Below are 25,142 nucleotides of genomic sequence, written 5' to 3'. Positions count from 1 at the left end.
CCATTTAAGACTCACTCACAGGTTTGGATTCAGGTTCGGTTAAACTTTTTTTTAATAAAATATTAAATGAAAAATGACAAATTCGAATTTTGTGTCACTAATTTTTATTTCTACAGTAGTCCAATTCATTTTAATGTTATTGTTTGTACTTTTTTTTTTTTAACAATATATATTAATTGGTCTTACACAATTTTTTATATGTGACTGGGGTTACTAGAGTTACTCGATCAGAGATTACTTAATGGGCTTGGTCAGGGTTACTCACGGCCTATTCACATTTACGGAACTGAACTGATTGGAGATGAACTGAACTGAATATAGCTAAAATGAATATTTTATGAGAATAGGAAATTAGGAGTTGAATTGATTGGAGCTGAACTTAAATTAAGCTGAAGTGAACAGGTCCTCGATTAGTGGTTATTTGAGGGGTTCGGTCAGAGAGTACTCGAGTGTAAACTGACCATACAGTATGTCCGGGGTTACTCGAGTTATTTGACTAGATATTACTTGAGAGGTTCGATCAAGAGTTACTTGAGAGGTTTAATCAGGAGTTACTTGAGAGGTTTAATCAGGGGTTACTTAAGGGGTGGAATTACTCAATCAGAGGTTACTTGAAGGGTTCAGTCAAAGATTACTCGAGGGGTTATTTGAGGGGTCCAATTAGGGGTTACTCGGTCAAAGAATACTCGAGTGTTAGCTAGCCACACGATATGACCAGCCACATAGAAAAAGCTACATTGTTCTTAAATAAGAGAATTCTCAACCCTTCAACGTAATATAAAATTTCTTGTGTTAATAAAATGTTACTTAGGGCCTGTTCTCATATGTTTTTTTTCACTTCAATTCAGCTGAGTTCAGTCCATGGGCCTTTAATGTTTGACAATAAGAACATCACTGTTCATAAATATACAAAGTATTCATCAATCTTTTCCTCATATCTCAATATCAACTACCTCATGTCATCTTTATGAACCATTTATCCATTTTTTTTCCCGCTTTAAACTTAAAAGTTAACTATATGGAGTAAGAGAACAAGTGGTAATATAAGGAGGGAAACTTTAATCAAAGAATAGTAAGGAATACTACTCCGTAATAAACAATTACACTATTAGTTCTTGCTTGTATATTATTATACCTTTATTGTGCCATTACTACAAAATTAAATACGAAATATCACTTTAAAAGGATTTAGGGACAAATTCCAAAATTGTAGAAAATGTGTTGACGTTTTGGTTCGACTGATGCATTTCTGGTTCGGTAATGCCGAAGCTGATAAACGTCTAGTTTCCCGCTCTTCTTCAGCTTGTGTCAGAGATTACTTAATCCAGTCTTTAGAGAGAGAATTTTTAGAGAGAGAAAGTTTCTGAAGAATTTTGGGAGTATATATATACATCAACACATCCTGAAATTTCCTCACTCTTTCTTTCTCTGTTAATTTTAGCTTCTGGGTATAATATTAGCTTCTGGGTATTTTATGAAATGGCAAAGTAAGCGAAATTAACTTCAACCCAGATATAAAAATTAAATCTTTCAATTTTTTTTTCTTTTGAAGTTGTTTCTGTGAATATCTGTTCAAAACTTTTCATGGGGTATGTTGAAATTTGGGGTTTTTGTAAGGAAATTCTGGGGTTTTTCTTTGAGGGGTTGATTTTGATTGTAAATTTTCATATTTTCGCTCAATTTCTATGTTTTTCTACTGTTTCTAGGGTTTAGACCAGAGGTTTAATCAATTTTTTGATATTTCGTTTATTGGGTTTTTACCCCTTAAGATTACATTTTCTGGGATTATATTTGCTGGGCTATTCATGTAATCGAATAATTTTATATGACATTGCAAAATTATTTTAGTTATAAATATTGGGTGTTGCCTGTTTTGATAATGCGGGAGCATGTTTAAAAGTTTTCTATCGAATTATTTGGCAATGAATTTGATTAAACATTTTAACATATTTGATTTTGGGTTTTACATTTCTTAGCATTTTTGGTATTGGAGTTGTTCTACTTAGCACATTTGAGGACAGATGAAAATCTTAAAATCCCCTTTTCTAGGAGCTTGCTACATTTTAATTCCAATAACAGATATGGAGTTTGTGCACAGGAAGTTTAATCAGACCAAAGAAGATTTTCATGAACATGGAATTGATTGTTGCAATGTAGACTTTTTGCAAAAACTTTTAAAAAGGCAGTCTATCTGTCTTGTTGATGTGATGGTCTTTCAACTGACTGAATCAAATGTCATAAGCTGTGAATACGCCATGAACAATTTATTAACATGATTAGAAATTATTGTACATGTCCTGCATTTTAGCTGAGAGTTACATTCTTGTTTGTTATACAAGTTTACTGTGCAATGCTGTTTCACTGCTGCATTGTGTTGTGCTGATTGTTTGCTATGTATTTGTAATTTTCGTGTTGAGTCATTCTCTGATGTTTGTTTCTGTGTGAAATTTGGTGTTGCAGAAGTTGGATTGTTGATTGTAAAGGGATTGCTAAGAAAGTAAGGCATGCATCCTTACCTTCAGGTGTGCAGATTAAAGACTGTGGAGCAAAGCGCGAATGTCCAAAATGCCATCATTGGATTGACAATAGTGATGTAAGATTGTTATTATGATGTACTTCTTCCGTTCTTTTTAAATTGCAATGTTGGGAGTTTCTTAGAAATTTGATTTCAGTATCAAGAGTCAAGACCATTAATTATCAAGTGCATCATTCATCTTCATCTATGCCTCATTTTCGACATAGATCATGTCCTCTAGCATTGAATAAATAATTGTCGAGTGTAACTTGAATGTGAATTGTGTATTGTTTACAGTGTAATCTAAAGTCTTTATGCTATTTATCTCCTGCTCAGGTGTCATATGAATGGCCTGGTCTGCCTGCTGGTGTAAAATTTGATCCTTCGGATTCACAACTTCTTGAACATCTTGCAGCAAAAAGTGGTGCAGGAGAAGCAAAACCCCATGCATTCATCGACGAATTCATTCCAACACTTGAGATGGATAAAGGGATTTGCTACACTCATCCGCAAGATCTTCCAGGTTAGGAAGCTTTCATCAGATATAATTTGACTTAGTTCCAGGATTTGGCTCTAATAAATAGACTAGATAAAAGTGATTTATGTGTTGATCAGTGGATGGCTATTAACTGAATGCACTTTGGTCAGATTTTTGTAGAGAAAGTTTGTTAATGATGATCAAAGTGTACTTAATTGCCTTAAATTGTTTTGCAGGAGCTACTAAAGATGGAAATAGTATTCATTTCTTTCACAAAACTTCAAATGCATATGCTTCTGGCCAGCGAAAGAGGCGCAAGATTCACAATGAGCAAAATCAGGAGAACGTCCGCTGGCACAAGACTGGAAAGACCAAACCTGTGTATGACAATGGAGTTCAGAAAGGCTGCAAAAAGATTATGGTCCTTTACAAAAGCTCGGAAAAGGGATCCAAGCCTGTCAAGTCAAACTGGGTGATGCATCAGTACCATTTAGGCTCTGAAGATGATGAGAAGGATGATGCATTCGTAGTTTCAAAAATATTCTTCCAACAATCAAAGCAAACTGAAACAGAAGACAATGGTGTAGCTGCTACGGATGATTCTAATGCCGTGCTCAATCCATATTGTCCGAAGACTCCTAAGATTGTTACACCCAATCCTCCTAGAGGAAGTTCTGCCCACTGTGATGATGCTTTGGATGATAATGTGCTTGCTGCTGCTGAGGTTAGTTTCAACTGCTAGTGGTTTTGAACATTTCGAATGCCTAATTTATATTTTATATACCTGTGCTTTGACTATCTTGAATTATACAGTGAACATAGCAGATAAATGTGTTCATACCAAATTTGATCTATAAATTGAGTTTTATATACAAAGTACATGACATTAGCTTTTATGGATTTATTTCGAGTTGCTTGCAGCTAAGGGTTTTGACTTCCTTGTGATATGATGCACCATATCGTTAACTTGTGTTTATGCAGGGATTCTCCTATGAAATTATGGCATAAAAACTTATGTGAAATGTTAATGCTGCATCAGGAATTTGTTTCCTGCTAAATTTACCTTACTTTCTTTTTTCTTCAGGCTTATGCTATTTTCCATTAATCACGTCTGTCCCTTGTTGCTTATTGACACTAATGCAGGTAATTTTATTTCGTATCAGGATACAACATGTGCAAAGGTAGAATCTTATTTTACTCCATCCACTTCAAATATGGGAAATGTCGACCCTCCTGAATTGGCAGGGGAGTCTCAGGTTCAAGACCCTGGCTTGAATGACTTTGGCTTGAATGATTTTGATGAATCGTTGCTCTGCAAAGAAATATTTAGTTCTTGTGCTCCTCTCGACGACACCATGAGCTTAAATGACTTGGATGACTATTGCCAATCCTATGGCATCAGCAATTTTGATAACATACACCTAGACAGTGAGCTTCAGTTTGCAGTAAGTTTCCTGATTCATCTTATTGCTGTATATGCCTAATTTTCATCCTGATATAATATATGATCCTCCGGTTACTTACTGCAGGATTTACTGCTTGGTTCTCAAGACAGCGTTCTTAATTGGGTGGACAAGCCATGATAGAATCAGCTGGTGGATTCCCAATTTTGTAAGGACACCCCATGGCAAATATCTTCACCAATCACCATTGCTTTCTTTCAGGGTACACTAAGGGATTTCCGTCCAACGTTAGCATTCCCATCACCAATTTTTCTTTGCCGTGACACACAAATACGTATTCTTTTGAGGATTTAACACAAGTTTTTACAGTATGACGACTGGACAACTGTTGAAGCAAAGAGAGCCTTTCTAATCTTGTGTTATATTCCTCAGAAATGTTTAGCAAAGGAAAATATTGACTATTTTTTTTCAGTTACTTGTATGATTCTGTATCCTAACTTGTGACAAGGTTGTTTACTTGTTTATGCTGTTTAATGCAATCTATATGTATATACTTTTGTGTATATTATGTCTTCGTGACTACGTACTTGTGATAACCTACAATATCATGCTTTGATGATTATGGACTATGATTAGCACTTTATAGATAGTTTGATACTGGTGCATTTATAGCTCATACCACAATTCAGGTTAGCATAATAATGAGTAATGACATGTTACGTTATGAGCTCGCTCGCATTCGAAGGTAAGGATTTGATAGCTTGATCAATGCATTCTTGTCCAGTTAAATTTGGATTTTGGACATATTTTGGCCTTAGAATATACCATTGTTTTTAGATCTTATAAAAATGGAAACTACCCTACGGCACAGTCATGGCCAACTACTGGTACAAATGTACAATACTTTCATTTGTAGCTTTGTATGAATTCTGCTGAAGCTTCTTTTGTTTTGTATTGGTTGTTTGAGACAATCATACCCCATTTATTTGGAGATGTTGAGGTACTTCCTCTCTGCAAATTCTTTTCTGCCTTTCTTCTATCTTTTTTTTTTTTTTTTTTTTTTACAAAATCTTCTATCTTTTATGGAGTAAGTTCAATTTTAAAATCTCTACGAATATTTTAAGAACATAAAAAATATTAAGATTTTGTGTATGTTACAACAAAAGCTATTTATTTGTTTGTACGTGTTTGTGCCTATTGAGTATATGAAATTTTTGTTGCTAGCTTATTGTGAATATTCATAGGATATAATATGTAGAGTACATGACAATATCCTTGGTCATTAAGTTATTCGGAGTAAATTAAATTGAATATTTTTTTTTAGAACAAATTAAATTGAATATAGATAAACTATAAGCTTACAATAAAACTTCTCAAATAAAAAATAAAAGAAAAAAAAAACTCGGTATACGCTAACTAATTAATATGGATCAACTACTTGTATCAAATATTTTATGTCATCCTATCTATAGAGTAATTACTACTACGAAGTATAATTCTTAAATATACTAGAATTTTGATAACTATGACACTTACCATTAATTTATTAGGCATTTTCTATTTAAAAAATAAAAAATTATTCTGCATTTTCCCATAAACAAATCATAAGCATCCTAATAATTTACTCAAATAAATATTAAAATAAGCTGTTGGTGTAGTCGTTATTAGGATTGCACTTAGTAGAGAGGACCACGTGTTCAATACTATGCAACAACAATTAGAAGATGACTGGAATCTAACCACTCGAAACTGAAGTCTCGAATCCGGATCAACTCGAAACACCGTAAAGGAAAAAAAAGGAAATCTTAACAGATTCACCCCCAAAGTGGCAATAATAAGATAAGAAAGTTCATATCTTTATCTCACCTATATATTCACCTTGAGTCCATGACCAAATAAAATTAATCTTTTTTTTTTTTTTTTTTTTTTTTTCTTTTTTTTTTTTTGAGAGCGACCAAGTAAATTTAATCTTTGAAGAAAACAATTTAATTATTTTTTAAAATTTAAATAAACCCACATAAAAAAAAATAATCTTGGTTTCTAAAAAGCAATCACACAATACTAGTTAAACTCAACTTCCAGGTCTTCCCTGTACGCTATCCATCTCTTCTCTCTCTGTGTTTGCAGAAATTACCAACAAACACCTTTTCCTCCTTTTTCTCTCTCCTCCTTTTCAGCATGCTATCTTCTTCTTCTTTCTTTTACCACGATAAATTTCATTCTTTTTCTATTAAATTTCCCAACTAAATAAAAGAGGGGGAAATCAATCCTAAATCAATCAAATTTAAACCCAAAAAAATTAAAAAAATCAAAGTACCCAGTTCAGTCGTACGAAAAATCCAGTGAAGAGAATAATAATTTCTGTGTTTTTAAACAAATGGGGTTTTTGATTGATCACTGATCTCAAAAGGGTAATCGGATAATAAAATACCCAGAAAAAAAAAAAGGATGGATTTTGATGCAGGAACTTCAAGGTGTCGTATTGTTGGGGATTATATAATCGGGCCTAAAATTGGGTCGGGTTCATTTGCAGTGGTTTGGAAGTCAAAACATCGTCATCTGGGTACTGAATTTGCAATCAAAGAGATTGATAAGAAGCATTTTAATGATAATTTGAGGAAGGAGATTTCTATTCTTAGAAACATTACTCATCCTAATATAATTCGCCTTTTTGAAGCCATTGAGGTATTTTATTCGATTAATTATTATTATCGTGGTTTTTTATAAATTAAAGGGTTGTTTTTTTTTTTTTTCTGATGATTTTTTTTTTTTTTTCATGGGTTTTTATAGACAGAGGAAAGGATATACTTGGTATTGGAGTATTGCGATGGTGGTGACCTTGGAGCTTACATTCATAGGCATGGTAGAGTTACTGAAGATTTTGCTAGGCACTTCATCAAACAGCTGGGTAAATTTTTATTTTTTAAAAAATGAATTGATTTAGTGATTAATTTCTTATTTATCTTTAATAATTAATTATTGTATACTAGTATTCTGCTATTGTAGTCATTATTGTTTGGTATACTAATTTTGGGATGTGGGTCAGTTTCTACAAGAACTTAAATTTGGTTAGAATTTTAATTGCTTATACTCATATATGGAGTAAAATAGTAAATGTATAATGTATGATTTATATAGTCAGTGTTGAAATTGCTAATCAACTTAATTTAGTTATGTGAATTATGATGCTTTTTGGCCTGGGCTTTGGATTGGGATGAGTAGTTACTAGAAAAGAACAGGTATTAATTGAAATTGATGTGCAGCAGATTGGGAGAAGGCAAATGCTTTTATAAGACAGGTTATAACACGATTCAAATCGCCGTATATCTTATGGAAAATTAACTTTTATTGGCTTTATACAATCAAAATCACCTGGTTTCTGTAAAGATTACCTGTATAAGCTACCCATTTCCCTTATAGTGATCTTGATCTTATAGAACAAGTGTTTTATTCAAGATCAATATGTGGTATTGCTACTTGCCTGCGATCTTGTTTACAATGAAATAAAATAACCGGGTGCATTGTTTTTTCTTAATTTTTTATTTTTACCCTCATTATGAAACCTTGGTTGCTTATTCAGCTGCAGGATTGCAAGTGCTTCGTGAGAACAATCTTATTCATAGAGACCTAAAACCCCAGGTACTATGTTCTTAGGATCTTTATCCAACAATGTCAATTATATCCTTGTCAAAAAATAATACAGTGTACTACTATCCAACCATCCATGCTCTAAAAATAATTTGCAATGGCAAAATTTGGGGAAGTTAAAATTTTATGTACAGTACTATGAAACATTCATATTGCCTGTTGATGTTGTGGCTCCGATATTTTCTGATAATATACGCCTTTGCTCGTTTATAAGTCCTAAGTGGTCTGATACTGAGATTAGAATTATTTTGAACTTGCAGAACTTATTGTTATCTGGTAGGGAGGCAAATCCGTTGCTGAAGATAGGTGACTTTGGCTTTGCTAGGTAGGATGTTTGCTGTCACATCTCTTCCTCTTCTTCTTCTTCTTCTTCTATTCTATTATTCTGTGCTTTTTTTATTTGGTAACTATGCACTTAAAACTGGCTTCATCCCACTTTAGTCCTATTCCTTGTAATTATATGATGGTTATCTACTTCGGCAACGAAGTTCTCAATGAATGCTCATGTATCATTCTAAGTTCTAACGGCTTCTTTCTGACATTATCTGTATTGTACTCCTTCCAACCTTTTGTGTTTTATCCATCAGTGTCATTTCATTTTAAAAACAACTTTTCTTATGCTTGGGCTCAGCCTTACTCGTTACTACTATCTTGCTACACTAACTGAAAAATTTGCTAATAATCATCGATATTATTCCATCCATTCCTTAAGTTTGTCATGTATTTGATTTTGGGATGTTCTAAAGTTTTTGCAAAGTTCTTTTCTTCTCTTTTTCGGATACTCCCCAAGTTCTGTCCATTCCTGTGATGTCTGACTTTCTGAGTAGGCAGATTGAATGTGTTTAAGTGTTATTTCAAGTGGTAGTTCGTGGAATCTAATGGCTTAGGTTCCTATAGTTATCTGCCTTGTTTGGCACATTATTTCTAGAATCACTAATTTTAAGAAACTGTTTGTCTTGTAGATATTTGACTCAACAAGGCTTGGCTGATACACTTTGTGGTTCACCATTGTATATGGCGCCTGAGATCATTCAGAATCAGAAATATGATGCTAAAGTATGCAAGTGAATCTAATGCTCTTAAGTTAGGGAATCGTTTGGCGTATTAATACTCACGTAATGGTCTTGTTTTCCAGGCTGACTTATGGAGTGTTGGAGCAATTTGTTATCAGCTGGTGATTGGAAAACCACCATTTGATGGAAATAGTCAGCTGCAGGTCTTTCTGCTTTACTTTTATGCATATTCTGTAATGTTAACTATTGACTGGGGTGTATAAGTTATGACTTTGAACTTTTCTGTTGTGTACAGCTTTTCCAAAATATTTTGAGATCGACTGAACTGCGATTTCCAGAGGGTGCCCTGCAGGTCCTGCATCCTGACTATGTGGAGTTCTGCAGAAGCCTTTTGCGTAAAAATCCAGGTACCTTTGTGCGCAACTAACCTTATTGGTAAAGCTATATCTGATGTGGCATCCATTTTGATTCCATAAATAGCGTTTTGTTCCTAAAAGTAACTGGGATAAACACAGAATTTTTTTTGACTAAAGGTAGGAGTTGTTGTATTAGCACAAAGCAATTGGCATGTCGGCTTTGCCGACCAGAAGTGAAAATCTTCTTTATGGATGCTATATGAACTTGTCATTTAAAAGTATATCTGTAGGACTTGTGAAGAAGAGAGATGAATATATGGCTTCCACATACCTGTAGGGAATTTACATATTACTGGTCCTTGGTGTGTGTCCTCTCTGCTTTGTTGTTGGTATTGTTTGGATATGGACACTGCAGAAGCAAGAGCACTTCATTTAGGTTCCATGATGAAAGGTTAGGGGTTATGGAGTGTATGCAAGATTAGGGAGACTACTTTTGTGTTGAAGTGCTGTCTGGGTGACAAAGAAGTTGGTTATTAGGCATTTTATGAGGCTGAAAAATCACTGGATAGCTACAGTGCCCTCTCATTATCTAAAGTTGTTTTCTTGATGCAGTTTCCTCTGTGGAGGTGGGATTCTATTGGGTTGCAGTGTTGTCTTCCAAATTTTAACGATAATGGTATTTGAAGAAATATATCTTATTGCTACCCGAAAACTATTGATTTACTATTTAGCTTATGTGTTGGTCAGCTTGAGTTTTGATCGAATAGGTTACCTCTTTGTTGGATTTCCTGGAAATCATAGGCTTATTGGTGTGACAATTCATGGCATTAGGGTACTCAAATATTTGGAGAAGTTCAGATACATTATTTATAAATTGAGGAATATGACAGATTAATATCTGTAATAGTATATCTGGACTATACGGCTGACCTACACCATTACGAAGATATAAGATGTTATCTTAAAATCTGGAATTAGATCATTCTATTGGAAGAAATGGATATCAGACACTCTATTAATTGACCAGTTTTGAATTTGATACCTCCATTGCTAATGTCTACTTGTGTTTGCTTATGGATGTGATCTTTTGGAGTAATTAGCTTGACATTAATCTATAACATATTGTGTGCTCTCATTTATTTTAAGCTGGCAAAGGTCTTTGAGTTGTAAATGTAACCCTATTCTTGGATACTTTTTCTTATGTTACTTTGGTACTTAAGAGTATATGGGTACAAAAATGTTCAAGGCAATTGAATTGTCGGGTACATAGATACTTAGTGTTCAAGGCTTGAATTATTGGACACAAGGACATGCTTTTCATGAAACATATTCCTGATTATAGAAGACATTTTGCATGTGCCTTTCCACTTCACTAATATGCACACTCACACTCACTCACATTTAGCTCTTGTAAATTCTAATATTAGGCCCATTTATAGCATTATGCTGCATGCTTTTCCCTTCCTGACCTTTCTTTTAACAAATTCTATAAATTTGTGGTTTAAGATAATTGATGTATCGGTAAACTTTTCATATTCTTGTCAAAATATTAAGTCATGTTTGACGAACTGAAGAGTGAAAGTGACACACTCTTTAACCTTTATTTGAGTTGCATGCCAAACCACAACATGGGATAAGCAATAAAAGCAGATAGTTTTCCTGTTTTGATAAATGGTTTGAAATGCTATTAGTGGGCTTGGCATGCATGTTCCTAGCTCCTCTCTAGATTTTAAACTTAATTTTTTTTTTTTAATTAGCAGCAGGCTAAACCATTATCTAATCCCAATTGGGATGATTCCCAATTGGAAGAAAAGGCTCTTTGTATTTGTATACCATTTAATCTAATTATTATATTGAGGCTTCATTAGTGAGAAATACTCTCTTTATTGGTAAGGAGTCTAAGGACTAAAAAATATTTATCTGTTGGAAATGTCTCCATATATTTAATATGTTGTAGTGTTGTACCCTTGAAGAAAGTATGGTGTAAATAAAAATGTATTCATCTTCTTTTTAATTTATTTATTTATTATTATTTTTTTATATCCATATTATTTGGAAAGTTGGATTTTGTTTAGGGAAGCAGGGGGAGTTGAGGAAGAAATATTACTCATAGTTAGTTTTGTTGGTTTGTGCTTGCAGTTGAACGCCTAACATTTGAGGAGTTCTTTAATCACAAATTCTTGATGGGCCCCAGGTAGTTTCTAATGTGAATCTTTAATCCCTTTATAATATTATCAAATAAGTACATCTCAGAACTAGGTTCTGGGGAAATTCACATGTATGCAGCCTTATCCCTACTAGTAAAAAACATTCGAGAAGCTATCTAATTTTTATTGATCTATTTCATTTACAATTGGCTGCATAAGATGCTAATGTCTGTTCATTGGATAATTAGTTGTGTAATTGTCTTATCATATGCAGGATCGAAGTCAATGCAGAATTGTCTTCTCAGATCTCTCAAATTGAATCTCTGAATATAACTGATGATCAGGGTCCTCAATTGCATCATGAAGATGAAAAGCTGTCTGAGGAGAAAATAAATCAGAGTTCTGTATACAGTGAGAAAAGAGAATTAGAGAAAGGTCATTTTGGTACATCTCGTGTCAGAAGTGTCTATGGGGTTGTGCCTGATATTACTACTGACAAAAGTAGGCACTCTGATGAGTATGGCTCTCAATCACTAAGTCAGACTCGAGGTCAGTTTATAAAGATTGCTCAGTTTACTTTCCTTGTTTTTCAGTTAGTTGACTATCTTGCTTCTGTGCCCAGTTGCTTATTCATTGGATTCTATCGAAGGAGAGTATGTTCTAGTTCATTCTAATTTTGCTTCAATGGAAATCCTCACTTCTTCTCTGGGAACTTCCCTGAAAAAAGGTTCAGCTACTAAAGCTTGCAACTTAGCACCAACATATAATGACAAGCAATTGCCTACCATGCCAGAGATGAACGAACTGACTCCCAAACTTGTTGGTGGCTCTGATAATACTTTACAGAGTGAAATGAATTCATTAACTGCAAGTGGTCCACCTTCCATATTACGGGAAGCACAGGACCTACCCATACTACATCCTTCAACGAGGTTGCAACTTATACACCAGTATGTGTGTGTTCTATCAGATCTTGCACGAGAGAAGGTAAGCTTCAGGCTGTTCACTCATCAATCATGTCTTGTAGCTTGATTAAATATGCTTATCTTTTTGGCATTTACTTTGGACTCAAGTGACAGTAAGTGGATGTTGACGGGGCATCACTGTGGACATTTTTATTCTGATTAAAGGGACTCAAATTATATATTCTGCTTTAACCATAAAAAGAGAAAATGTTTGTAAAGGAATACTTTTGTGATTCTTGAATGTATCTGATTTTTTTAGCCGCTTATTGCAGTTAAATGCAGGCTTCTTTTTGGAATCATTTTCTGTTGAATTGGTTGTTTTGGCTCTATGGAATAAAGCATTACGAAATTGTAACTCTTGGCTGCTGCAAAGTGATCTTTCCCAGAGCTCTTCTGCAAATGAATCTGGCAAGGGAGCAGAGTGTTCTTCCTCAAAAGCAAAAGACACTATAGACTTCACGAATCCTTCATCAGTGGCTGTCTGGGCTGAGCAAGGCTTTATTGATGCATATGATGGAACAGAGAAGCTGTCCAAGTATTTACAGGATGTAGATGGTAAGATGGCCTAGATTTTGTAATGCAATTTTCTATTCACAAATTAAGTGTTTCTATATCAACTCCAAGGGTACATCAGCATTATTAATTCTCCCCCTTCTTGTTCTGGTGTGTATGTGTGTTTCAGGCGCTGCTGAGATGCCTGATGCTATGGAGGTTATATATCAGACTGCTATTGCTGCTGGGAAAGATGGAGCTGTAAGCACACATATCTTATAAATGTTTAATTTTCAACCCTTTGTTTCCTTGTTATTTAAGATGAGATGATGCACTGATGCTTGTTTCTTGTATTATTTATTACAGGCAGATGAATTTGTTGGGAATCGAGATAGCGCTGCAGTGTTGTACTCCAGAGCTCTGCTTTTGTTTTCATTCATTGTCACGGAAGCTCCATCGTTGCCACTGAGTCCTCCATTTTCCTTAGCTCCGGACTGTAAGCGGCGGATCCTTAAATATATTAAGAGCTTGGAGTATCATCTGAGTCACTTCCAGATGTCCCAGCCTTCTGTGAAGCAGCTGCCAGGCTTCGGTCATAAGTAAATACAAGAAACTGTACAGAATTTCGTAGAATAACATTTGATGGTGGCTGACTGCTAACATGATTCCCAAAAGCCATGACAAGGCCGGCTGTGGAGTAAAAAAGAAAAAATGGCAATACCTTACACAAGAGATGACAAATTTTTGCTATGTGCTTGATTAAGATTAAAATACAGACTTCTTTGTAATTAGAGTAAATCCTAGGAGACCATGTACATATGACTGTATTCTTTATCTGGATTGTAAATATCAGCACTTCAGCAGTGTTACGTGTACAGAATATTTCCATGAAAGTATGGATGTTTTTGAATTTGCGATGTGGTAGAGGGTTGCTGTTGACTTGCCTTGGTGGTATGACGCGTCTGTGTGTACTACCTGCATAATGATCAAGTAGTGAGAAAATCCCTCTGAAGCTATCATATGTTGTTTTTAACTATATGGCATAATTTAGAACTATGCTTCATATAAATAAGCATAGACTGCCCAAACTGAAACTTGTTAATCACTGGTACCAACAAGATACTTCCGCTACTTCGTAATATATTGGCATATTGCAGATGGTATTGCCAGGAATGTTGGGACTGCGCAGTTCTTGTCAATGTCACTTACCATTACATCATAATACTGGGCCACTGAAGCAACAGAATGTATGATAACATGAAGAGCAGCAGAACAGGTTTATTTTTAATTTGAGATCCAGAGTTTATGAGAATAATGATTTTAAGTCTATTCATGGAGATTGCAAGCATCCGAGGAAGTCTGAGAAATGAAATAGAGCAATGTAGTCTATTATAGTACAAACACGAAAGGTCTCGTGAACTTTTTAGGACTGAAATAAAGCTAAATGAAATAAAGAAACTGATAACTGGGGGGGACTTGTAGTGAGCAAGGTTTCCCTTACAGAAAATGCCTGCGTCATTAGACATCAAGTTGAAGCCTCCCCATCAAGGCGCAATCTCTTTGAACATTTTTCTTGCTCCGGAGCGCTGGAGTTCATCACCCTGCTGCTCTCTCTGGCCTCCACAGAACACCTCTTGTATGGCTTAAAACCTGTTCTGTTTGTCTTCAGCTTCCCTTGTTCATGACTATATGTCAGCAGCCCATCTTTGCAATTGTCCTCTTCTCGTAATTTGATTTTTTCTACGCCTTGATTGCTGGAGCAAGATTCCCATGCATTGCTGTTGAGGTCCAATTGTGATGCATTATTGCTTTCCTCAGCAGTTTGCCTAAACTCTTCAACAAACCCATTCATTTCTTGGCTCTTACCAGTAAAATTTAGTGGTGGTGAAAAGCTCTGGGGCAAAACCTCTCTAGAAAAAAGTGCTTGAAATGCCAGCCGCCCCTGGTATTTAAATTACACAACATAAGTTAACAAATAAACAAATTCTATCATTCGGTTAGGTAATCTTGAGAGAGAGAGAGAGAGAGAGATGCAATTACCCCCTCGGAAACCTCCTTCCAGGAATCATATATGTTGCCAATGATTCGATTGCGGCGACTACTAGGTTCACTGGTAGGACGACTTACATCAGGCTCGTTGGCTTCTTCTTTTTCTTTATCAACTTTTTCCAAAGCATCAGTTTCAATGTCGCTGCCTGAAGGTGTGTTAGAACCACAAGATGAGCGATCCACCTGTTTCTTGCTCTTCCCCTTGCTTGTGTCATTTTGCTCACTTAAGTCAGGGACATCCTTCTCGTTATTGTCGGCTGCCACTCCAATATCCATTTTTTCACTAATAATGTTACCCGAATCAGACGAAGATGTCGTTGAGGATTTGGATGCTGAATGTTGTGGCTTTAAAGCTACAGACGATTCCTGGTTAGGTTGCTGAACTTGTGATCCAGGAGTTTGGAAATTGTTCTCTTCCTTTTCTTCATTAACAGGTGGAGTTTGGCCAAAATTAGCTAATGGAGCAGTTGCTGAGGCAGGAGGAAAAGAATAGCCACCATGTAATGGAGCACACAATGGCAGCAGTCCATGTGCTGCCCACCAAGCAGTAGCAGCTGCTACTGTAGCAGCGGCAATTGCTGCTACACTAGGAGCCGAGTTCATTGGACGAGGAGGGAAACCTCCATTGGAGCCTGCAGGAGAATTGGCTGAATTTCCTACATTTGGACAGGGCCAAAATGAAGCTGCAAAACTTGCTGCAGCATGTGCAGCTGGATTCTGAACAAGAGCAGAAACAATCATGCTTGAAAAAGTTGAGGACATCTGCAGAAACGAATAATTTTCCTGGCTGTTAGGAAACGGACTAAATGGAGGATGGGAATTTGGAAACATTTGGTGATTAGTGGATTTTGAAGTGCTAGTTTGGCTTTCTACAGCAGCTGAAACAGTAGGATTGCTAAAAAATGCAGGCTGGCCCAGGATCCCCATTGGATGAAATGCAGGTTCTTGATATGATACATCTGAAGAAAAACCCTGACTGCATGACGCCAGGTTTCCATCAAGAATCTGAACAGGAGCATGTCTGGGAAATGTTTTAGCTGCATTTGTTTCATTTTCTGGCATAGACCAACACTATCAGATTCTTATTTAAGCATCAGCAATGATCCTTATGTTGGTTGAGTTGAAATTGAAATCTCACCTGAGTCATTCTGAATCATCTCCACAACATCAGATTTATCGGGCTCATGACTTGTGTTATGTCCATCAGCAACATTAAGATCTCTTGTTTCATTGTCGGCTAGTGGTTTCCTTATCGGCACAAACTCCTTGAAGTTGGATAACTTTCTAGCTGTTCCCATGGCTGTGGCAGATAGTTCATTAGAAGATGCTCCCAAGGCAGATGGTGCTTTTTGGAAAATTGTAAATGCTTCAGTGCACTTGTCACCACCACTGATCTCTTTAGGGCTTGATTCTCCATCATCACCACCAGGTTCCTGAAGATAATTAATTACTTAGTGTATTAAAAAGACAGCTAGTGTATCAAGACTGGAAAGTGTAGGATAAACCATACCTCAGGGAATTGCTCTTTTTCTAAATCTACAGCTTCTTCTGCATTGTGTATAGAGCCTGGTATTTGCTTCCCATCCTTTGCTCTTACCTGTGTGTTAGGGGAACTTATAGCACCAGTCTTGCGAGGATAAGGGTTGCTTGGTTTCCTTTTAGGGCGTGGAGGAGGAATTTCTATATCAATTGCTTGCCCTATCGGAACACCTTTAACAAGAGCCTCCTTTTCCAACTGAAAGCATTAAAACATAACATATCAGATAAAGAACAAATCTAATCATCAATTGAACTTTAAAAGGCAATGTAGAACATTCTGACTCCAGAGTATCCCTCTAAGCAAAAGTATCATAAATATCATATATGTTTCATGATTTTCCAAATTTGCCATTTTTTCAGATATAGATATTTCACAAAATTCAAAACATTTTCAAAACGAAGGCATTCATCTAAATAAAAGGCAATGTGGAAGATTCACAGTCCAAAGTACCCACTCAGGAATAGTAAATGTCTAAAATCTTTTCCAAGTTGACCCAAAAGTATATGCCTATTTCAAATTATTTTATAAAACAGAGACATTATTTTGGGACTGAAAATCAGAATTGAAACATGATCTATCGCAGGAACTTACACCTTGATGAATGAAAGGATGCAAGTTTTTAAGAAGTCCCATTTCATAAAAGCTTTAAGGGAAACCAAAAAAGAATTAATTAATATAGAAAATGAAAGCCATAGTTGCCTTTGCACCAAACAAATGTTGCATTCAGATATATTCCAGATATGCAGTTATGTTAAATAATCTACTGAAGTTTGAGACATTAAAGTTGACTTGAATGAGTTAAATCACAGTAAGGTCATATCTGATATTGGCAAAGATAATGCAATACAGATACTAGTATGGACTATGGAATTAAACTGCTTTCAATACGAAATTCGGAATCCCTTATCAGTGGCCCTGGCCATAGAATATTTTTCAGACACTCAAGACTCAAAGGCTCTGACGGACAAATCATGTCAAATTGCCAAACAATATGACGATGCCTATTGCCTAGTACAGAACTCACAGACATCACCGAACTACAACAGACCGGTTGTGGGTGAGATGCATGTTGCATTCTTGCATTTTATTATACCTACCAACTCAATAGATGATACAAGTTTTTCATCCACCTCAGGCATTTCTGAGTATGATCTAGCTGACTTAAGGACATTCTGCAATTTATCTTATCCTTTTCCTTTTTCTCTGCAGGCCTAATTCAACAAGTAAATTCTTCATGATCTTCTAAACTATGACTATTAACTCACAGCTTAGGAGCTATAATGCAATCTAATTCAAATAGGGTTCTATATCTGCTTATCAATAATCTTCATACTGATTGTCAGTTTTGTAACAAGAGAAACAAATTTCTCCTAAGATCCTTAATTCCTACTTTCATTCCAGTGTGGTATCTAATGCAATATCAGGGATGAGCATCAAAAAAGTAATGTCAATTTTCCGTAGGAAATTTGTGGGGAAAAGAAGGTGAGCACCACTATGAGAAAGGTAATCATGAAGCTTGTCTTCTTTGTTTGAGCTATACCATAATGAATAAAGGGGACTGGTTTGTCCAAGCAATAAGAGCTCGGCCAAACCAGCCCCCTTAATGACTTGTAGTGGGAAACTGTTATCTATATGTAGAAGACCTTTTTGCTAAATACCAACAGATATAAGCCTATGTTACATGGACTCAGGAATGGGTATCGGACACAAACACATGTCCAAGTGTGTGATCCGGAAAATTACAAAATTTTAGGACACGGGGACTCTGTCCATATTTGGATATTGTTACGGATTTACGGGGACACATCAATACGTCACTTAAATTTATATAAATAAATTGAATATACAAAAGCTTTAATTTGTAATTACGTCTACTCCTATTTTTTTTTTATAAAAAAAAAATTCCTCGGAAAATTCTCCTAATAAATGACAATCTTCTTCTCTCCATCTTCTCTATATCAATGGTAGACTTCGAACAAGATATGTTTTTCTGTCAAGTTTCTCCTCTTTTTTTACTCTCCACTCTTATTGGAAGTGTTCGAGTGCACAGAGAAGGGTCGGACACACCAGTGTCCGTGTCCGTGTCCGTGTCATGTCGACAAGACACTTTGCGATTTTCTCCAATTAACATAGATATAAACTATATCAACCTTGTTATGATTAAAAACAACACAAATAGTCCCCTAGTTTAAACTTATAACCTTCAACCTAAACAAAATAAGGCATAAGCAAAGCATATGTGAATTCACCATAACTGTATCTTATCTACAGCCAAAAAATCAGTTTCATACCAATCTGGACAGAGCTTCATCATTCCTTATACATGAACAAATTTCATATTTATCAACAGGCTAATTGAAGCCACTCTCCATAATAAATACAAAGGAGGAAAGAATGAAAACAGAAACAAAATATTGATGATTAACGCCTATTTTCAAAGCAATATAGGAAGACACTACAAGCGCGCGCGCACACACACACACACTGCTATAGACTCAATACTCAGAGAACACAGTCACCCAATAACACACAGAAAATAGAGGAAAGCTGAGATATTTTGATTGAAAATGGCAAATTACGACTACAATTGAAAGATGGCTAAAGCTACATCCTTGAGGGACTACTACACTACACTACACTACTACTACTACACTGCTACTACACTACTTCTACACTACTTACTATTTTCACCAATAACAACCTGCCTTCTTCTTACTCTTCCCTCTCTATTTTATACTAGGGACTATTAACCTAGCAAACTAATATTACTAAAATACCCATATTACCCCCCCCCCCTCTTAGGTTAGTCTATCACACACACACACACACACACACACACACACACACAAAAAAACATACATCCTTATTTTTCTGGCAAGACTACAGACTATCTGGAAAACATTGCTTAAAGCAATATAAATTGAAACTTGGCTTCATAAGGTTCCTAAAGAGGACAAAAATCTATAATGACATCAGTGCCCCATTGGCCCAACCCCTTTCCTCAAAGTCTCTAGCTTCAAAAATGTCAATAACCTGTTTCCAAGTCTTTGAGAATCAATTTCAAGACCACAAAATCCTAGCAATAGTTACCATCAATGCCAGTAGGCTAGCATAGGGATTATGTGTGAGATAAAAGGGGGAAAAAAAGGGAGATTTGCACTTCTGTTTCTATATAAGATATTGTATCTTTTGTATATACCCTTGTGAATCATATGTAAACCAGTAATGAAGGACACTCTGCCTTACCTTATTTAGAATTGTTTGCCATTTAATAGCAGATCAAAGATATTCTACATCATACAACATTCTGCAGAAAATATGTACTTCTAGATCTTCAAGCAGATCAATGTATTAAAACCAGTCAAATGATCGCTGAAATCAAAACATGGCTTCTAACTTGAGATTCACAGCTATGGTCCTCAGAGATGACATATTCACAAAATAGTGCCATGCCAGGCTACTGACATGTCCCACAAAACTAGACACATAGGGGACGGTGTTCCTAATATCCTTAACCAAACAGTTTGTCTTGGTAAATTATTTGGAAGCTTTTAAGGTCGAATCCATGAGAAATAAGATCAAACAATTGATTATTCTCACAAACAAATATATTTCTAACACCTCAGTTACTTATGAGAATCAAGAGAGGAAATTTGCAGATCATTCCAACGAAAAAGATATTAGATCTACGCACCTTAATTGAATTTTTTAATGTACTAGGAAAGCTCATATTTTAGTTCTAGATCATTGGGCCATTGGCAAAGAAGCCAAGAAATAAATCATCATCCTAGTTCACTTAGACTAAGAATCAAAGTAATTATACCCTTTTTCTGCATATAAATCCATCATCCCAATTCATATAGCTCATATCCATTATGGTTTCCAGTCTTTCCACAAATACCACAATTTTACTAGTAATCCATTTATTTCCCTTTTAGATAATCCTTTATACACAGTCACATAGATAAATGCATGTACTCGCCTGTGCACACATAAAGGGTTGCAAGATATGGGAAGACTAAGATGTGTGACATGTTGACAAACAACATAAAACATAATAAGTTCTATTCTAGAACCACCATCAAACCTCCATAAAAAAAAGAAAAAAAAAAGGAATCATGAATAATCTCAAGTTCGTGAAAGAAACCCCAAAAATGAAAATAAGAAAGAAGCAAATGTAGATCTAGAATTTCGAAAAAAAAAGCATCTTACACAGGGAGAATATCCTTCAACTCATAATTGGAAGAAAAGGAATCATGATTTTGGCCCTGTTTTCTCTTTCTTTTTTTTTTTTTTTTCTGGGAAAAATATAAATACTTTTCAAGAACACAGTATTCTACACATTAGTTATATTGGCTACTTAAGTTTGGAAAAAAAAAGGAGGGGGGGGGGGGGGGGGGGTTGTCCCTCTTCCATTATTTTGTTACAGGTCCCCCTCATCACCAGCCTAAGTTGAATGCACTTGTTACCTTGTTACTGAGTGGAGTACTAGTACTCTATAACAGGTTAGATGGTGCCTACACACTTTATTCTAGCAGCAACCCTCAATCCAGACCATAGAGTGAACTGTAGTAAGGGAATATTAAGGAGGTAATAGGTCGTAACATCTGGGTCTTTTTGAGGACCAACCATCTGCAACTCTGTCCCTACTTGAGAAAACACCCTAATAGTGGTCTACTACGTGGTGGTCGAAGCTGTTATGCCCACCACTTAGCTAAAAGATCAGAGAGTATATTATCCAATCTCCACGACTCCACGTTTTGTTCTCATAAAAAGGTATCTCAGAATATTCTTGAAACTATTAGTCCCTCAATTCATAGTGATTGTCCTATAATAAGAATAGCTATATGGTGAGATGCATAAATGCTTCATGATATAATACAGTCAATAAAATATACCAAAATGGATGGTAGGACAATCACTGGGAAATGTGGTGTTGAAACCTTCCAGTAGATTATATAAATCTATGTTGCTGAAACAAAGGGATCACACACAGGTGGATACCCCAAATGCCAGCTTTAGGTTTCAACATTACAAGATATGCACTTAAGGAGAATAATACCAGTCACAAAAAACATCATAAAACTTAAGATAAGCCTATGACACTCACATAAATACATAATAACAATTTTCTTAAAAAAAGAATCCAATGGAGCCAAAAGACTTCTTCTTTGGCTTTAATTTAAATGCCGTGAGTTAAGTTTATACCAAATTTGATCCTTTCAATTACAACTCATACCCAAAAAAAAAAAAAAAAAAAAAAAAAAAAAAAAAGGTACACAGAATGATTTGGTTATAGAGCTTGGTGTTTGACTACCTATGATGATCAAGAGAGTGAGAAATTGTATTTTTGGGTGCAAAGAGAGTTTGCTTATACACCCTTTGTTTTTTGATCTTCTGATTTGGTTTTTGCGTATTCTGATTTCATCTCTAAAATTATTCTGTATACTGATCATAGATTCAAAATTCTCTTGCCAATATATGATGGAAATAATAGTTTTTATGGAAGTCCCCCTCCCTCCCACAAACAATACCTAGAGTGATTTCAGGCTCCTTAATCTCTAGCATGCTCAACATGACAAGGTAATTGACATTATCAGGCACAACATTGGAAGAATGATTTTTCCCAGATACTAGCAAAAGAAGTTAAAACTTTAACCAAAGTATGAGACGAAAGATACCGATGGACCTTTGAAAAGAACTTCTGTGCATGACTTCTTATCTGGACAGCGGTCTTTGTCCCAATATGTTCTGCACACCACCAAACAGAAAAAAGGAAAAGAGAAGAGAAGGAGCAGCTCTTCAAGTAAGATATAATATATAAAAAAGATTGCACTACAAGCCCGTTTGGTGAGACAAAGAACAGAGCTGAATGGATATGGGGGCAAATAAGTCACATTTCCACTGTTTGGCCAACACTAAATCAGAATTTAATTCAATTTATAAAACGTTTTAATGGCGCAACTAAATCAAAGGCATTAGTTTGTGTAGAGCATGTGTCTTCAATGGTTGCAACGCTCACATAAATCTCGTATCTTCCCTTATTCTACACCAATCAATATCTTGAATATTGAAGGATCAGAAGAAGGAACAGAATACTGCCCGTTTCAGATTTAGCAGAATGGTAAACAAAAAAATTTGGTGCGAGCCAAACAACAAAATTGACAAAATCATTCCAATTCAATTCTATTCAAATACTATACTCAAAATCCTCATTTGTGAGCATGCCAAGCGGACTGATATGCTCTTTGGTAATAATAAACAATTAATTGATTGAACTTAGATATCATTCTCTGCCCCCACCTCACCCTCAATTTGATTTTATATCGAATATTACTCATTTACTATTAGTAAGTAACATTATCATCCACTTGGTATTTCAGTAGATGTCCTACTGAAAGACTAATCTCATAGACATAGATATGGAAACTCAACAACAATTTTTAAAAGAAAAAGTTAAAAGCAAAATAAAAACCTTCAATCCGCTGCCAAGCTCGACCATAGAGTTTCAAGGCCTCCAGAAACCTATTGTGCTCCTCTTCTGTCCATCGCTCTCGTTGCTTGGTGATTGTGTAAGGCTTTCGAGTCTTCAAAATAGAAATAAAAAATAAATATATTAGTTAGCATTCTTAGCAAGGTATAAGATTCTTCCCACTCCAGACCACATAACACCCCTTCTGGTCCAAATTACAAGTCAATATTCTGAATTCCATTTGAATCAAAGCACAAATAAATCAAGACAATTCCTTTAAATCTAAAATAATAAGTCGATTCAGCAAAAATAAGCTGACTAATATGTAATTCAATTCACCCAAATTTTTGATCCAAAATATAAGTCCATTTTACCAATTACTATTATCCAATCATCAAAGAATTTAGGCAAACTTTATTTATTCATTATACAAGTAATTTTTTTTCATCTGGTCGAACAGTCGATTAACACAAAATAATTTATCCAAATTATAAGTCAATTTAAACAAATCAAGCCAATTAAGTTAACCTCGTTTGATCCAAAATAATAAGTCCTTTCTATAAACTCAATACAATACAATCACTACTCAAATACAGTCTAAACAATAATAAAGCTCTTAAAAAAATAAGTGTAAAAAACCTTGAACTAGTAAAATAAGTAAAAGTAAGAAAATATAGAAGCACCTTAACGATCGGTTCTTCGCCGGAAGAATAATTGTCCATTAAACGGACACGAAGAGCAGCAAGCTGCTTCAGATCCTCTCAAAAAACAAGCAAATGATAATAAATAGCTTCTTCTCCTTCTTCTTATCTAGTCATCTTTCCCCAAAACCCATAATCGTAGTAGTAATAGTAGTAGCAGTAGTATTACTATACCTCAATTCTACTGCACAAACACAAACAATTTCCAAACAACAACAACAAACATATTCAAAGATAATCCGCCTTTTAGCATTTCCCAAACCAAATTCAACACAGCATCATCATATCATATCATATAATATATTACTTGTAGTATATAATTTATAAGTTATAACTAATTCTCACTAATTAACAAATAAATAAATAAATAAATAAAATTCTAATAAAAAAAACCAGACTTCCCTCCTTTTCCCCCATTTTCTCTTCTTATTAGTTTTTATTTTCCTTACAATCACAAATTCACAAAATCCTCACCGAAACAATCGTGTCCTCGCAAATCTGCACAATCCAAAAATTTCCAAAAAAAAAAAAAAAAATCAATACAATTTTCCAGATTCAAAATCATAATTCAACCAAAAAAAAAAAAGAAAACTAAAATTAAAAGTTACCTTAAGAAGACACAATAACAGATGTTATCTGGTCATGATGAAGAACAAAGTTCACCCCATTGATTTTCAGTAAAAAAAAAAACAATAACAAAACCGATCAAAATTTGAAGTGGAGGAAATTTCTAGAAACCAAAGTAGAGCTAGAAAAAATGGCGGAAATAGAAAGAATTGAGCTAAGTTAGGTAGGAGAGAGAAAGTAAGAGTCGAAGAAGTTTTAGTGAGTGAAACAAAAATTCAGAGAAAATGAAGAAGAAGAAGAAGAAGATGATGATGAGCAAAGGAAGCTGAATTTATTTTTTGTTTTTCCTTTATTTTTGGGGGTTTTTTTGTATTTATTAATTAATTAAATTTCCAAGTTGGAGAGAGAAGGATGCCAAATTGAAGGAAGAGAAACCAGGAGTTTGTGAGAGGAAATATGAGCCACGAAAAACACTTGTGGATTTGAATGAATTTTCATTTTTAAAAAAGAAAATAAAATAGAAATAGGTGATGAAGGGCGTAGGATGGTGACAAGTGGCAGTGAGTTAGTGGATGATGTAGAGACCTACCGGTGCACTTTTTGGTGTATTTTAATGTTAATTTAGAAAAAGAAAAAGTGGGAAAAAAATAAAGAGGGATAAAATGAGCGCCACAAACTCGGAGAAGAGCGAGTTGAGGTGAGTCAGAGTAAGATGGAAAAAGCGAGTTGACACGAAGGCAGTGGGGCCTACTAATGGGGGCTGCTGTGGCGCATGTGGTAAGAAATAGTTGATGGA

At 35.2% G+C, this 25,142-nt stretch overlaps 3 protein-coding genes across 5 annotated transcripts; 2 read left to right on the top strand and 1 right to left on the bottom strand.

Annotated features, from left to right (window-relative positions):
* Window positions 1-1,261: 1,261 nt before the first annotated feature.
* LOC145638655 (SUPPRESSOR OF GAMMA RESPONSE 1-like) lies at window positions 1,262-5,027 on the top strand. The gene is made up of 6 exons (XM_081689647.1): window positions 1,262-1,487; window positions 2,461-2,593; window positions 2,852-3,038; window positions 3,230-3,717; window positions 4,157-4,438; window positions 4,523-5,027. The coding sequence occupies exons 1-6, from the start codon at window positions 1,480-1,482 to the stop codon at window positions 4,574-4,576; spliced, it is 1,152 nt and encodes a 383-aa protein (XP_081545773.1). The 5' UTR covers window positions 1,262-1,479; the 3' UTR covers window positions 4,577-5,027.
* A 1,374-nt stretch (window positions 5,028-6,401) lies between these two features.
* Window positions 6,402-13,927, top strand: LOC145639709 (serine/threonine-protein kinase ATG1a-like). Its single transcript, XM_081691030.1, has 13 exons — window positions 6,402-7,081; window positions 7,187-7,304; window positions 7,977-8,035; window positions 8,305-8,369; window positions 9,007-9,100; window positions 9,180-9,260; window positions 9,353-9,464; window positions 11,553-11,607; window positions 11,835-12,109; window positions 12,183-12,547; window positions 12,798-13,080; window positions 13,208-13,278; window positions 13,384-13,927. Exons 1-13 carry the CDS (start codon window positions 6,845-6,847, stop codon window positions 13,618-13,620), a joined length of 2,052 nt encoding a protein of 683 aa, XP_081547156.1. The 5' UTR covers window positions 6,402-6,844; the 3' UTR covers window positions 13,621-13,927.
* LOC145639707 (protein LATE ELONGATED HYPOCOTYL-like) lies at window positions 13,752-24,766 on the bottom strand. 3 transcript variants are annotated; one of them, XM_081691029.1, is made up of 10 exons: window positions 24,388-24,766; window positions 24,254-24,277; window positions 23,762-23,963; window positions 23,082-23,193; window positions 22,296-22,357; window positions 16,577-16,801; window positions 16,205-16,499; window positions 15,058-16,121; window positions 14,519-14,959; window positions 13,752-13,992 (listed from the first exon to the last, which is right to left on the bottom strand). In XM_081691029.1, exons 3-9 carry the CDS (start codon window positions 23,798-23,800, stop codon window positions 14,543-14,545), a joined length of 2,214 nt encoding a protein of 737 aa, XP_081547155.1. In that variant the 5' UTR covers window positions 23,801-23,963; window positions 24,254-24,277; window positions 24,388-24,766; the 3' UTR covers window positions 13,752-13,992; window positions 14,519-14,542. The 3 variants fall into 3 exon arrangements, with proteins under 3 accessions (XP_081547155.1, XP_081547153.1, XP_081547154.1); XM_081691027.1 differs by lacking the exon at window positions 13,752-13,992 and having other exon boundaries at window positions 14,320-14,959; window positions 24,388-24,765; XM_081691028.1 differs by lacking the exon at window positions 13,752-13,992 and having other exon boundaries at window positions 14,320-14,959; window positions 23,762-24,277; window positions 24,388-24,765.
* Between the last annotated feature and the right edge of the window lie 376 nt (window positions 24,767-25,142).

The sequence above is a fragment of the Chenopodium album genome, chromosome 7 (genome assembly GCF_948465745.1).
Source record: "Chenopodium album chromosome 7, dcCheAlbu1.1, whole genome shotgun sequence".
NCBI classification, from domain to species: Eukaryota; Viridiplantae; Streptophyta; class Magnoliopsida; order Caryophyllales; family Amaranthaceae; genus Chenopodium; species Chenopodium album.
The sequence above is the reverse complement of the archived record's forward strand: the minus strand, read 5'-3'. Positions and strand labels throughout refer to the sequence as shown.

Excerpts from the sequence above, each read along its gene's own strand:
- LOC145638655 (XM_081689647.1), top strand. Across the intron at positions 3,039-3,229 it reads TCATCCGCAAGATCTTCCAG|GAGCTACTAAAGATGGAAAT; the intron begins GTTAGGAAGCTT and ends ATTGTTTTGCAG. Across the intron at positions 3,718-4,156 it reads ATGTGCTTGCTGCTGCTGAG|GATACAACATGTGCAAAGGT; the intron begins GTTAGTTTCAAC and ends ATTTCGTATCAG.
- LOC145639709 (XM_081691030.1), top strand. The coding sequence starts at position 6,845 with ATGGATTTTGATGCAGGAACTTCAAGGTGTCGTATTGTTGGGGATTAT. Across the intron at positions 7,082-7,186 it reads GCCTTTTTGAAGCCATTGAG|ACAGAGGAAAGGATATACTT; the intron begins GTATTTTATTCG and ends GGGTTTTTATAG. Across the intron at positions 9,465-11,552 it reads CCTTTTGCGTAAAAATCCAG|TTGAACGCCTAACATTTGAG; the intron begins GTACCTTTGTGC and ends TTGTGCTTGCAG.
- LOC145639707 (XM_081691029.1), bottom strand. The coding sequence starts at position 23,800 with ATGGACAATTATTCTTCCGGCGAAGAACCGATCGTTAAG. Across the intron at positions 22,358-23,081 it reads AGCTTGGCAGCGGATTGAAG|AACATATTGGGACAAAGACC; the intron begins GTTTTTATTTTG and ends GGTGGTGTGCAG. Across the intron at positions 14,960-15,057 it reads GGAAGGAGGTTTCCGAGGGG|GGGCGGCTGGCATTTCAAGC; the intron begins GTAATTGCATCT and ends TTTAAATACCAG.